Genomic DNA, 13,984 nt, shown 5'->3' with positions numbered 1-13,984 from the left:
TAAGTTTTCAGTCAAAAATTAATGAAAACTTTTTATTTTTATTTTTTCTTACTTCAGAGCCAATATAAATTCATTGCATAAAGATTAGACAATATATTATTACAAAAGTGAATAAAAATGACCTGTGATCCTACATTCAAAATATTAGTCAGATACTCTGTGTCTTTGATTCCTTGTATAAACTTTCCACTTTAGTTGGGCTTTGTCCCCAGAATATATATTCTGTATGAATGCTGAGGAATGTTTTTTATCTTTAATACTTGGATTTACTACTCATAATTTCATTTGCTTGTCATGCAATGTGTTTTCTATTCTAAACTAAGAGAATAGAATTCTTGTCACGATCTTGGGAGCATACACATAGTTTAATAAAAACCAAATTTAGAATAGATACTAGAATTTACTATAGGGTCTGAATCTAAGAAGTACATGATTGTGTCATGCCTATTTTTATAATGATATTACAACAGCATGAAAATGTCTTTTATGAGATGAAAGTTTGAGAATTGCTGTTTTGTGGAAAAGAATCTGCAAGACGTTTTAAAGTTTTATTTTTGCCAAAAACCTTCCTATAAAAAATGTAAGGAAAAGATACCTGAAAATAACTGACTATATACACTTACCAAATGATTAACCATTTTGTTTATCTTTCAATGACTACACTTACCATAACCTGACTGTTTTTTGAATTGTATAAGAGCTTAAATAATTTAAAAAATAAAATCACCCAAGTCTGTGGAATGGAGTGAGAGCTTCTATTAAGCCACGTTGCCTCATATAGAATTGTCTAAACTCAAAAGGGCATGTGCATCAGTAAACATTCTCCTATTTTCATTTACTCAGCTCTGCTATTTTAGAATGAATGTAGTGAAAACTATTTATAATTGAAAACAAAAGCCTACTTATAGTTGCTTATTTTTTTCTTTTTCAGGTTGCAGACAGTAGGTTGCATGCCTCCGCCTGTGTCTTCTGCAGTGATTTTAACCAAGGCAGTTGGTGGAAACGAGGTAAGTCACAGGGCTAACTTTGTTTAAATATAAGTGGGTGCTATGCTCTTATTTTATATTTATTTTATTTTCTATTCTATTCTATTCTATTCTATTCTATTCTATTCTATTCTATATTTTATGACAGAGTCATGTCACAGAAAACACATAACCATAGCAGCTTATGAAAGAAGTGGGTGAATTCATGTTTTGGATGATGCTAAAATTGACAATAATGAGTGGAATTTAGGATTTCAAAGAGAAAAGCAAGGGAGGTGAATGAAATAGAGATGGTGATTTTTCTACCTCAGTGGGAAATGAGGAGACAGAAGACAGTGAATCCAAGGCAAGGGACTTTTACATCCGAGATTCATCAACTGAGGACACCTGCCACAGCCATTCCTTAGTTCTTAAAAGAATTGTAGCAAACTAAATTCATGGAAAAATGGTCAATATAAGTTTAATGGCAAATGAAAATGATATAAAAAAGGAGAAATTAGGCCAGGTTTCTAAGATGAGTTCAAAGAAATTATTCAACTACTAGGAAACTGTGGCCAAAGAAGAGTGCTTGTATATTGGGATGGCAGTTGTCCATTTCGGGAGCTACTTATAGGTGGTTTTTCTTGGCTGAAAGACCCTACGACTTTATACTGAGGGACTCTGCTTTGTAGTAGCTTATTCCTCCTTTTCCACTAATATTTTATCATTCAGAAAACAATACTATAGAATGAGGGAGGATATAAATGTTCCCACTGCAATTTGTTCTTAGGATTTTGCTTTCTTTGCATCTGTTTTCATCTTTATTCACTTTATTCAGTACCTGCTATATTCCTTTTAAAAAAAAGTTTATTGAAGTATCATCGACATACAATAAACCGAACAAATTTAAACAATTTAACATTTTGACATATGTATACATTGGGAAACCATCAACACAACTGAGATAATGAACATGTTCATCACCCTCAAAAGTTTCCTTGTACCGCTGTGTAATCCCTCCCTCCTGTCATCTTCCCCAGGCAACCTCTGATCTGTTTTCTGTTACTATAGATGTTTGCATTTTCTAGAGTTTTATATACAGTAAGTCCCCTACATACGAACCTTCAAGTTGCGAGCTTTCAAAGATGCGAACGTGCGTTCCATCGATGTCAGGCGTGAGTGAAATTGCCGCTTGCCCTCCGTCTCCTATTGCTGAAGATCCTTCAGCTCTATCCTCTCCCACCTCCTCTCCCTCCTCCAGTCAGTAACTCTTCTTGCCTGTTTACTCGATGTCAACCCCTGTATGCCAGCTGTTGTACTATACTATTGTACTTTTCAAGGTACTGTAGTGTAAGATTAAAAATGTTTTCTTTATTTTTTGTGTTTGTTTTTTATGTACTATTTGTGTGAAAAGTATCATAAACCTATTACAGTACAGTACTATATAGCTGATTGTGTTAGTTGGGGACCTAGGCTAACTTTGTTGGACTCACGAACAAATGGACTTACAAATGTGCTCTTGGAATGGAACTCGTTTGTATGCAGGGGACTTACTGTAATGGAATCATACAGTGTGTACTCTTTTTTTTTTTCCTTTTCTTCTCTTACTCAGCATAATTATTTTGAGATTCATCTATATTGTGTGTATTAGTAATTCAGTCCTTTTTATTGCTGAATAGTAGTATTTTGTATGGATATGCCACAATTTGATTATCCATTCACTTGGTGATGGACATTTGGTCAGTTTCCACTTTTGGACTATGAACATTTGTGTACAAATCTTTAAGTGGACATATACTTTCTTTCTTTTGAGAATACTTAGGAATGGAATGGCTGGATCATCTAATAGGTGTATGTTTTAGCACCTTTCAGCCAAGGGAAGAATCACCAATAAATATAAGTCATCTATAAACAGCTTCTGGAATAGATCATGTCTGTCAATATATAAACACTCGGGCCTCCCTGGTGGCGCAGTGGTTGAGAGTCCGCCTGCCGATGCAGGGGACACGGGTTCGTGCCCCGATCCCGGAGGATCCCACATGCCGCGGAGCGGCTGGGCCCGCGAGCCATGGCCGCGGAGCCTGTGTGTCCGGAGCCTGTGCTCCGCAACGGGAGAGGCCACAGCAGTGAGAGGCCCGCGTACAGCAAAAAAAAAAAAAAAAAAAAAAAAAAAAAATATATATATATATATATATATAAACACTCTTCTTTTACCACCAGTGTATGTTTAACTTTTTAGAAATTGCCAAAATATTTTCCAAAGTGGTTGTATCATTTTCCATTTTAAATAGCAATATATGAGAATTGCTGTGTTCTACATCTCATCAATACTTGGTATTGTCATTCTTTTTAATTTTAGACATTCTAATATGTATGTAGTTGTATCTCATTGTGGTTTTAATTTAATTTGCATTTTCCAGTGACTAATGGTGGTGAGCATTCTTATCTTTCCATGTGTTTATTTGCTATCCATGCCTTTCTTGGGGAAATGTCTATTAAAATTTGGTTTTTTTGAAAATTGGGTGTTTTGTTTTCTTATTGATGAGCTTGGAGAGTTTTATATATTCTGGATACAAGCTCTTCATTTTATCTATGTGCTTTTAAAGTGTTTTCTCCCAGTTTGTGTTTGTCTTTTCATTTTCTTATCACTGTCTTTTGAAGAGCAGAATGGTAGTGGAAAAAGTAAAGGGTGGTTGGATTCTGTATGTATTTTGAAGGCGCAGGGTATGCTGATGAATTGGATGTGGGGTATGAGAGAAAGAAAGGGGTCAAGAATGACTTCAGGGTTTTTGACTGAGCAGCTAAAAAGATGGAGTTTGCTGAGATGGAAAAGACTACTATGTGAGAGCCGCTTTTGGGGGGTATTTAGTCTGGGTAGGCAAGGCTATACTGTGATAACTAAGAACTCCAAAATCTCAATGGCTTGTTAAGCATATAAGTTTATTTCTTGCTAATGGTACCTGTTCCATGTTGGTCAGTGGGAAGGTCTTTGCCATCACTAAGGAAGCCTGGTTGGTGGAGACTCCATGTCTTGAAGTACACCATCTGGATGGAGCACAAAACATTTTCAGTTGCCACAGCACGGAAAGAGAGAGATTGGAGAATCACAATGGGCTTATCATGTCCAGGCTGGAAATGATATATGGCACTTCTGCTCACATTACATTGGCCAGAACAAGTCATGTGACCTTATCATGGGTTGTCATTCCTGTGCCCTGAAGGGGAGGGGAGCTGGACGTTGATGAACACTTGTAATGTCAGCCATATGGTAAAGATCAAGAGCTTATTTTTTTGATGTGTCAAGATGCCTATTACATATCCAAACGAAAATGTCAGTGAGCAATTAGAGATACAGGGGTTGAGAGTTGAGGGAGTGGCCTAAACCTGGAGCCATAAATTAGGGAGTCATCAGTGAATAAATTGTATTTAAAGCCAAGATTGAGGATGAGATTCCTTAGGGAGAGAGCATAGATAGAAAAGAGCAGAGGTTCAAGGACTGAGTCTGGGAACCCTCCAACATTAAGAGGTCAGGACAATGAGGAATAACCAGCAAAGGCAACAGAGAGTATAGTTAGTGAGACTGAAGAAAAAACAAGAGAGCATGGTATCCTGGAAGCCAGGTGAAGAAGGGGTTTGAAGGAGGAGGGTATGATAAGCGGTACCAAATTCTGCTGATGTGAGTTGTGTAAGATGAATTCTGAGAATTGACCATTGAATTAAGGTACGTGGAGGTTACTGGTAACCTTGACCAGGGTGGTTTTGGTAGAGCGTAGGGGCGAAAGCTTGTAGAGTGGGTTCAAGGAAAACAGGAAGAGAAGAATTAGAGACAGGAGGTCTAGACCATTGTTATGAGGTCCTTTGTGATAAAAGGGAATAGAGAAATGGGACTATGTTTCGAGAGGGATGCGGGGTCAAGATTTTTTTTTTAATGCAGAAAGGACAGTGTATTTTTATCATGATGAAAATCGTAGAGAGCAAGCTGTGGATTTAAGAGAGAGTGCTGGAGTAGTTTATTTGATCAAGTGGGAGACAACGGTATGGTATTGGGTTGGATGAACTTCAGCAGGAGCTTGGACCATTTGTTCATAATAACAGGAGGGAAGGCAGAGTTCTTGGCTATAGATCCACGTAGTTGGGTAGAAGGGGTACACTTGGGAGTTTTTTCTGGTGACTTTCATTTTTTGTCAGCAGCAGAGAGTGATGATGGGGGTAAGTGCTATTAATGTTCGAGATGAGAGGAGAAAATGCGGAATTGCCGTGTAGATGGGGAGAGTGAGTCATCTGGAGAAGATGGTAGCATTGCCAGGCAGCACCAAGGACCCAGCTGAAATCAAGCCATGCATTTAAAGTGAAGCCAGGCATCATGGATGTGTGTTTTCTCTAAGCCACATTTAACTTCTCAGTGTAGGAATGGAATTGGCAGATAGTTGGATTTAACCAGCATTTCAGTATGCCAAGTAATTCTTACAGTTGCCACATAATTAGTGAGGTAGAGAAGTTATTGGAGTCTTGGATTAGCACCTGCTCTGATTATCTTTCTATTGCCTTGAAAGAATTTGAGGAAAGGGTCTCCTGTGGTATATCTGAGACTAATGGTAATTGGTTTAAAGGTGTCATTTATCTCTTTCTTTCTAATGTGATTCCCTTAAAAAAACTTTTCTTTCTCAAATGACTTTTGGCAGAAGTTCAAAGTTCACTCATTTTCTTGACATTAACATATAACATTTGAAATTGTATCTACATGTTCATTCCCCAGTAGATATTTAAATTATTTACATTAGTGTTGCATGTTAATAATGCTGAATTTATGAACATCTCCTTTGTTTTCTAGCATCTTTGGTCTAGTTCTTTAAATGTTTATATTGTGCAGCTTCATGATTGTCATTTGTAAAAAAATTTGATCTATTTATTTTTATTTTTGGCTGCGTTGGGTCTTCGTTGCTGCGCACGGGCTTTCTTTAGTTGCGGTGAGCGGGGGCTACTCTTTGTTGTGGTGTGCAGGCTTGTCACTGTGGTGGCTTCTCTTGTTGCGGAGCACAGGCTCTAGGCACGTGGGCTCAGTAGTTGTGGCTCACAGGCTCTGGAGCGCAGGCTCAGTAGTTGTGGCACATGGGCTTAGTTGCTCCGCAGCATGTGGGATCTTCCCGCACTAGGGCTTGAACCTGTGTCCCCTGCATTGGCAGGTGGATTCTTAACCACTATGCCACCAGGGAAGCCCTGTCAAGCATTTTTGAAGTCCTGGGGAATAAGACACAATTTTTCATAAACATTGAACATTGAGCTTCAGAAATGAAGCTTTCCAAGTCCATTTTGGTCATGTCTTCCGATGTGCAGTGAATCGACTATTTTATATTTATGTCAGATTATGGAAGAAAATGATCTGTAGGTAAAAATATTAGATAATTTTAAGTTTCATGGTTTTCTAAAATACTGTTATAAGGTAACCGAATATAGGCTTTTGTTGAAATAAAAGTAAGGGAAGATTAATCTTTTGTATCATATATTGGAAAAATCTAAGGATAGAAAATGAATTTTTGGGTGCATGTAAATGAAAAGATCCAAAAGCTGAGTGCAGCATCAGGTGCCATTAGGTGAAGGTTTCGATTCTACTTCACCATGGTTGTCTGCTCTGTCTCACACACAGCGGCTATGTACCCACGTGGATCTTAGCATGGGGGGAAAATGACTGGGGCACATTTCCATGTTACTCTGTTCTTTCCAGCTGACCATTCTTTGCAGTGTTTATACATGTAAGAAAACTTTTTTTCTTTCCAGATTTTGTGTTATTAAACTTATGGACATTGAGTTTATGCTCTCAACTACTTATATATACATCTTTTAATACCTGTACACATGTTTAGCATATGCTTTCATGTGTTAAAATGTGCGACTGTGTAGCATAGTTGTATTTAATGATTTTGGGGACATATGTAGAAACAATAGTGTCATTTGAAATGATTCTCTTCATTTTGTTTTGTAAAGTTGTCGTATAACTTAGAAGGAATTTTTTTTTCTGTTACTTATATACCTCTCATTGTAAATGCTTTTTTCCGTAAAACTGTTGGTTACTGAAAGGTTTTTGTCATGGATTGAAAGTTATTGCATCCCTTAAACTCACATCTTGTACTTTGGTGAGAATAGCCATTTTACTTTTTTTAGAGTTAAAAGACAATTTCTGTTTTTATAACTTAGATTGTTTTTGTTTCAGTGAGCCAATTAAAATTTATAATCATTTTTAGCAGCAGAGGGAACTCAATGTATGTGCATAACAATGCATGTACACTGGAATGCCAGCATATCCTTTAGGTATTAAAGTGAGAATGTTTAAGGGTATAGCTGACTGGCAGTCTTATTTCGTGGCTTTTAAATTTTAAACTACTTTCAATTAAGTATTGGAAATTTGGTTAGGTTCTTTTTTGTGATTGTTATTTATTCATTCCAGTGTTTTAAATGCAATTTTTCAAACCTGCAGGATTGTATTGTGTGATGTTGACATGGTCTGATTGGTGGTGATAGTGGTAGTGTGTGTGTGTGTGTGTGTGTGTGTGTGTGTCTGTCTGTCCTAATTACATTGCTTAGTATAAAAAAGAAGATAGGTCAAAATGTTTTTTATTCTAACATGGGAGACATAGTATAAACACATATTTTTTTGTTTAAAACTGTATACAGGTCTGTTCCAAATGTAAAGTTAGGTGGTAAAAGACATGATTTTTTTCCCCAAAAGCCTTACGTAGGTTTTAAACGTTATGAGATTTGCTAAGAAAATCATTGTACTTAAATTCAAGTAACTTCTGCCTTATAGTAACTACCACAGGGATTTCTTTTATAAAAGGCGTTTCTTTAAAAAAAAGAACTGGAAAATTATTTCCCTTAGTTTGGAGAGAAGGTATCATGTGGTTTTTGTGTTGTTGTTGTAGAGGTATTTTTATTTCGTTTGACAATTATACTGTTGTTTAATGAAAAAGCAAGAGAGGTAGGGTTTGGGAAAAGATGCACTATCTCCTTTTACCTCTATTTATTTTTTTTGCAAACTGAGATATGGAAGGATTCAGCTAAAAGCCCTTCCTCAAAATTTGAAGTAAATATGAGGTCTTAATTTCCAAGTAAAGTTGCGAAGCTGAATAACTTTGTAAAATTTTGTGAGTCTGGGCAATAAACCAAGTAGGAGGGAAATGTAATTAAGGATTTCTATCTTAAAATACCTGAAGGAAAAAAGAAAAGGAAAGAAAAAGCATTAAGAATTATAATAGAGGAAAATCAGAGCAAGTTAGGAAGGAATTTCCAGGCATATCTGAGAGTAATATTTTATGCTAAATACTGTGTTCTCTGTGTTTAAGTCTGAGCCTGATAATTTGAACCAGGAAAGTAAAACACCTTCACCACTAATAGCAGTGTACTGATAACAGGCATGTTATTTATGTTGGTCTGTTTATTTATTTATTTTTTGTTTTTTTTCTCAAAGTGAATTCTATAGATCGCCCACATCTGCATTACCTGGGGTGATTAGAAAAAAAAAAAATCCCTTATCTCCACTTTAGACCTATTGAATTAGAATGTGTAGTGGATGGGCCTCAGGATTCTCCCTCTTTTTTAAAATCATGAAATATCATATCTACAAAAAACACACATATATCCATTTTAAAGCATAATAATAAATACCACTGTGCCCACCATCCAGCTTTAGAAATAGAATGTGCTAGTCAACAGTAGTTTAGCACCCACTTTACGTAGACACTGCCTTTTACCATAAGGAATAAAAAAGGAGAGTAAGATCTGGGGCCTGCCTTCAAGAAGCCTACATTCAGTGTCATGTTACACTATTCAAAACCTCTATTTCATATTAAAAACCTCACAAAAGTAGACAAAACAGAGTAGAATGGCTTTACATTGGCCCATGTCATTAAAATCATTGTTTTTCTTTCTTAGTGTAGGAAAAAACCAAAATGTACCCCAAGTGAGTTCAGTCTCATTCAGCTGTGTAGGGTAGCCAGAAGTTCCATTTGGGGATGTAGACTGTGGTTGCTTCCTGTAGGCATTAAGCTGTCCTCTTGCTTAGTCTAGAGTTAAGATGGTGTGTTGCTTTTAGTGTAAATAGATTTAGCTGATGTTTTTATTGTGTTTTAGTTAACAGTCTGAAGGATTTTAGAGCCCTTTGGTAGTCATGCAGAATTCCAAGTACATTTTAAGGAAAAGTTTTGATTTCAGGTATGGTAGAAAGGTGACAAGTTGAAAATGTGTGTGTGTGCATGTGCGCTTAATTTCATCGATGGAGTTATTGCCCAAATCTCTTCAAAGAAAACTTAAGAATGTCTCCCGAGCAAAGAAAATTATTACATGTGGTGAACTCTTTAAGTCATTGACGAAGGTCATGGCAGTCTGAGTGTATTTAAAAAAGGTGTTCTATCTGCTTGGAAAGCAAATGAAGCACTCATTACGAACTTTAAAATTATAGCTATGAGAAGATTTTTGCTAGAGGTGAAAGATCAAGATCATCACAGTACAAATGAAGACGGAAAGTTCAATTTCTGGCTGATCACCAAGGCATGAACCATTTCAGGGTTATTTTGCATTATCAGTGGGGAGTTGATCTTGCTAATCCAATGCATGAAGATAAGATTCACTGAAACATTTATAAAGGCACTTAGAGTAGATCTGATCAGCAGAGAGAGGACTTGAAGTGAGAAGGAAATCTGATCTGTCAGTCACTGTCTCAGCTTCAGCCATCACTGGACTTTTGTGTGCCTTGCATTTCTCTCCTGTTAAATGGGCTTGGTCACTGCTTTTGCTTGCAGTGGGAGTTTACTGGCCTCCTGGAGCAATCTTGTACAGCCTGAAAAGGCTGTCAGAGTTGAGCCCTCTTGCAAGCTGGCCTATGTGTACTTCCTACCCTCCAGCCTCCTGTGCTCTCAGAGAAATGGTAACAGTTTTTCCTCTTTGACAGATGAAAGAAAGGAAGTCATAGCAGCAAGAAATTCCATATCCCTACTAGTCTTCCATTTCTACCTTTTAACTTTAGTCTCATTATCTGGATTGGGTTAGCATTCTTAGGAGCCCTCAAAAGAGTGAACTGGGTTTGTTTGAAGCTGCTATAAAACTGGCTTGAAACATGCCTAGATTTCCCCAGATTTTTGTGTGTAACTTAGAATTCTCTTATTTAACCCCTTAAAGCCTCTCAAATTGTCTTCTATTTCTACCACTCCAACCACATGGGTCCTCTCAGTGGTTGGCAGTGATGTCTGTTCACCAAATCCAGTGTCCAGTTCTCATCCTTCATGACCTGACTTCAACCTGTGACATCACGTCTACTTGCTTCCAACTTCCTTTTGCTTCTCTGACCCTCTTCTCTCCTAATTTTCTTCCTATGTTTCTCATCACTCCTTTTCTTCTTACCTGGCTCCTTTCCCATCTGAATGGGAGTGTCTTCCAGGGACTTCATCTTGAAAGACCTTGTTCAGCATCGCCAGATTCCTGTTTCTGAGCCCTTCTTTCTATAGCTGAAGTCATTTGACCCCCACCTTTGGGTCTAACTCTGCCTCAGACATAAGGACAAGTCCTGATCTTGGGTGATAAGTATTTAAACAACACCAGCTTAACATGCTGGGTGCAGCATCACACCTGAGCTGCTAGGCCACCTGACCTTTTAGCAAAGGATACACCTGCCAGGAAATCAAAGCAGGTGTTTGATTCCTGCTTTTGCCATTACTCACCTAGTGGTCTGAGTGGTCATCAGGTAAGCCCTGAACCTTTCTGAGCCTTGGTTTTCTCATCTGAGGATCAATAGTGTTTGCATCCTTATTTCATAGAATTGCTTACAAGGATCTCATGAAGTCATATGCAGAAGTACTTATAAATTGTGAGGGCACGTATCAAGCAAGCATCAGCGTTATCCTCATTGTACAGATTTGTCACTGATGAAATCACCTAGTTTTCTGAGTCATTATCATTGCTTCCTCAAAGTTTGATCTAAGTCTATTCATTTACTCCATTCATTCAAAAATATATGTTGAGTACTTACTATAGCTTCCTATATATCATACCTTCATAGAATTTTCAGTTGAGTAAGTGATATAAAACATAAACAGTAAATTGCAATATAAGAAGGTTGGGGTTTAAATAAATTTACAAGATGGCAGGTGTCTAAATAAATTTAACAAACTGGGTAATCCCAGTTTAGTAGTTTGTATTATAGATCCTCAACATTTTTGTATAAATATTTCTTACCATAACATGGAATATTCATGTCAGATATCTGAGATTACCCCCTCTGGGAACTAAAGGGCACGGGAAGTCAAGTTACTTATGGAAAAATTGCTTTGGGAATTTAGAACCAGATAAAGAGGACTGAACAGACCTGCAGGATGTTTCCTCTAAACTGTAATGCCTGGAAAACCACCCCGGGTTCCACTGTAACTAACAAACAAACAGACCACAGAAACAATCAGGTACCATGTGTCCTTTGAACAATTCTTCATAAACATTGGACATTTGTTATCTAATTCTTTTTCAGTGTCAGATTGTCTGCATATATTATGACTAACATAAAATATTTTTCAATAATTTGGTTTATTTCTATTAGTTACATTTTAATAATCAAACTTCCTTTTTTAGGGAGGTACCCTGGGTCCATTAGTGATTTTGAGGAAACACTAGTCTAAACAACAACACACTCATAACTTTTTTCTTAGTTAATTTTATTTGATTAATGTTCACATTTGTTGTATCTCATTATAGAGAATTTGATTATTTATACTTTCATTTCCAAATTCTGGGCAAGTACCTTTTTTAGGTTCTTTGGCTTATCGGTGCATTGACTACATGCCAGTTACATATATATTTGTATGTGTTTATAAAGTTGTTACTATTGAAAAAGGAGATGTATTCTCAATAATTTGTTAAACCATGGAATTATGGTAATACTAATAAATTAAATCTGAGAAGACTTAGTTTCATCTCTTGGCCCCATCGCTAACTAGCTCTGTGATCTTGGGTAGTCTCTTTTTCAGCTTTTTAATCAGTTGTATGTAGGCAGGGTTGTTTTAGATGAGTATACTTTGGGAAAAAATATATAAGGACTTATATAAATGAGAGGAGGTAATCTGTCATTTTAAGCTGTTTACTTCTTCATGAAATATGATCTACTTTATTGTGTTAATTGTAGATCTTTGTGCTTTCTCAATTTATTCTCCCTATGAGATTATCCGCTTCATAAAAGAGAATTACATTATCCATGTATCTTTCATATGAAGATGCTTAGTATCTGTCAGTCTAAAGGAAACAAGCATAATCTTTACTGCCTTGCTATGAACTTTGGAAATGACTCTTTTAAACTTTACTTGCTTTATGAAGACGTCAGACTGTGTCTTCTAAGTATCTAATGAGAACATCTTGCTTAGTGCAGTAAGATTTTTTAAGTCAATTATTCATGACCAAGAACACTTAGACCCAATCTAATGGTCTGAATATATTGAGTGAGACTGAGCTGCATTCTAATCAAGTGCCAAGATATTAGACCTGAAGGGCCCTTTAAATGAGTGATTTCCATTTTTTAAAAAAAACACAATCCACAGCTAGAAACTGAAAAGTTACTCTATGTGTAATTCACTCTCTCCTCTCCTCTCTTGTCTTCTTCCCTTCCCCCTCCTCCTCCACCTTTCTCCTTTCCTTCCCTTCCTTTTACTTCACTTTCTTTCATTTTGTAAAATAAATGCCAATTTACTAATTGGTTGGGGAACTACAGTTTGAAAAATGCAACCCTAAACTGGAGTGGAAACATGCCACCTGTATTTCCTCCTGAGTCAGTTCCTCTGATCCTCTGGACAGATTTTCTAGCCTTTGGTCTATTCTCAAGGAGATTCCTGGCCTCCTCTTACTTGCAGACAGTCCCTTTGACGTTGGCCCTCAGACCAGAGTGAGAACTTTGTGTTTCTGAGAAAGTCTTCTGCTGCTTGTGATCAGTTCACTTGACTAGTCTGCTCTATAATAGAGACCTCCTCATCTTCCAGTATCTGCTGGTGGAAGTCCTGCCCATCAGTCAAAGGCCCAGATCAAATAATCATTTCCCTTGTAAGAAGCCTTGCAGATGCCCAGGCAGAAATATTAATCTTTTTTTTTCCTTCCACAGGAGAGACTGTTTTTGTACCCTCAATCAGATACTTTTGCATGTATTTGGCTCTTTAATCAATTTTTGACTTTTCTTGGCAGGAACTGCTTTTCTTTGTATCCCTTTAACGCAGTACAAGAGTATCCATAATAAAAATGGCAAAGGATTGGGGAAGCTAGAGAATGACTCTAGCTTTGTATGACTCTTAGTCATGTACTGGTCCCAGCAGAGTTGTTCAGAACAACGTGAGGTCACTTACATTGCAGTAATTTTCATAAGTATATGTTCTCAATCTCTCCTTCAAGTATCTTTTTGTATTTACTGTGCCAGAATAAAGTGGGATAGAATTGAACAATGTTCTATCTAGATTAGACATATTTTCTCATTGATGCACGTACAGTTTAGATCCCATTAAGAGTGCTTATTTATGGGAAGTTTTCAGAGTTTATGCTCCATAGTGTTTCTCATTAAACAGTCCTTTAGATCTGGACTCAGAGACAGTGTTATTACAAACTTCCAGTCTTATTACAAGTTCATTAAGTTCATGTTTGATAACGGTATAGTTTTTCAGATAGGGACATCATGGTACTTTAATTCTGAAAACCAGATACTGGTTTTAATTCTGAAAACCATGGTACTTTAATTCTGAGAAACTGTATGAGGCAAAGTGTATTTATATATTTATACATACTAATCTTTTTTTAAAGTGCATCATGAGTTAGCCTGTGAAAAACGCTTTTCAACTTTTGTGGCCCTCCTTATCAAGGACAGCGGGGACTGATATGCCTTAATTCTTGTTTGAGTTTATGTTAAGTCCTTGTCAAAATAAGCCATCGTAGACACTCATTGCATTTATGCAATGGAGTTGCTGACATGCGTTATTCTTTTAGTTCCTCCAACATTTGATGTTTCCAGTTCC

At 36.9% G+C, this 13,984-nt stretch overlaps 1 protein-coding gene across 7 annotated transcripts in view; it reads left to right on the top strand.

Annotated features, from left to right (window-relative positions):
- The window catches only part of SLC10A7 (solute carrier family 10 member 7), a 253,553-nt gene that overhangs the window by 18,845 nt on the left and 220,724 nt on the right, over positions 1-13,984 (top strand). For all 7 annotated transcript variants that reach the window (XM_060116059.1, XM_060116040.1, XM_060116066.1 and 4 more), the window contains exon 4: positions 932-1,007. In XM_060116059.1, coding sequence (XP_059972042.1) covers positions 932-1,007 — 76 coding nt within the window. The remainder of the gene's footprint in view (positions 1-931; positions 1,008-13,984) is intronic.

The sequence above is a fragment of the Mesoplodon densirostris genome, chromosome 1 (assembly GCF_025265405.1).
Source record: "Mesoplodon densirostris isolate mMesDen1 chromosome 1, mMesDen1 primary haplotype, whole genome shotgun sequence".
In the NCBI taxonomy this organism is placed as follows: Eukaryota; Metazoa; Chordata; class Mammalia; order Artiodactyla; family Ziphiidae; genus Mesoplodon; species Mesoplodon densirostris.
The sequence above is the reverse complement of the archived record's forward strand: the minus strand, read 5'-3'. Positions and strand labels throughout refer to the sequence as shown.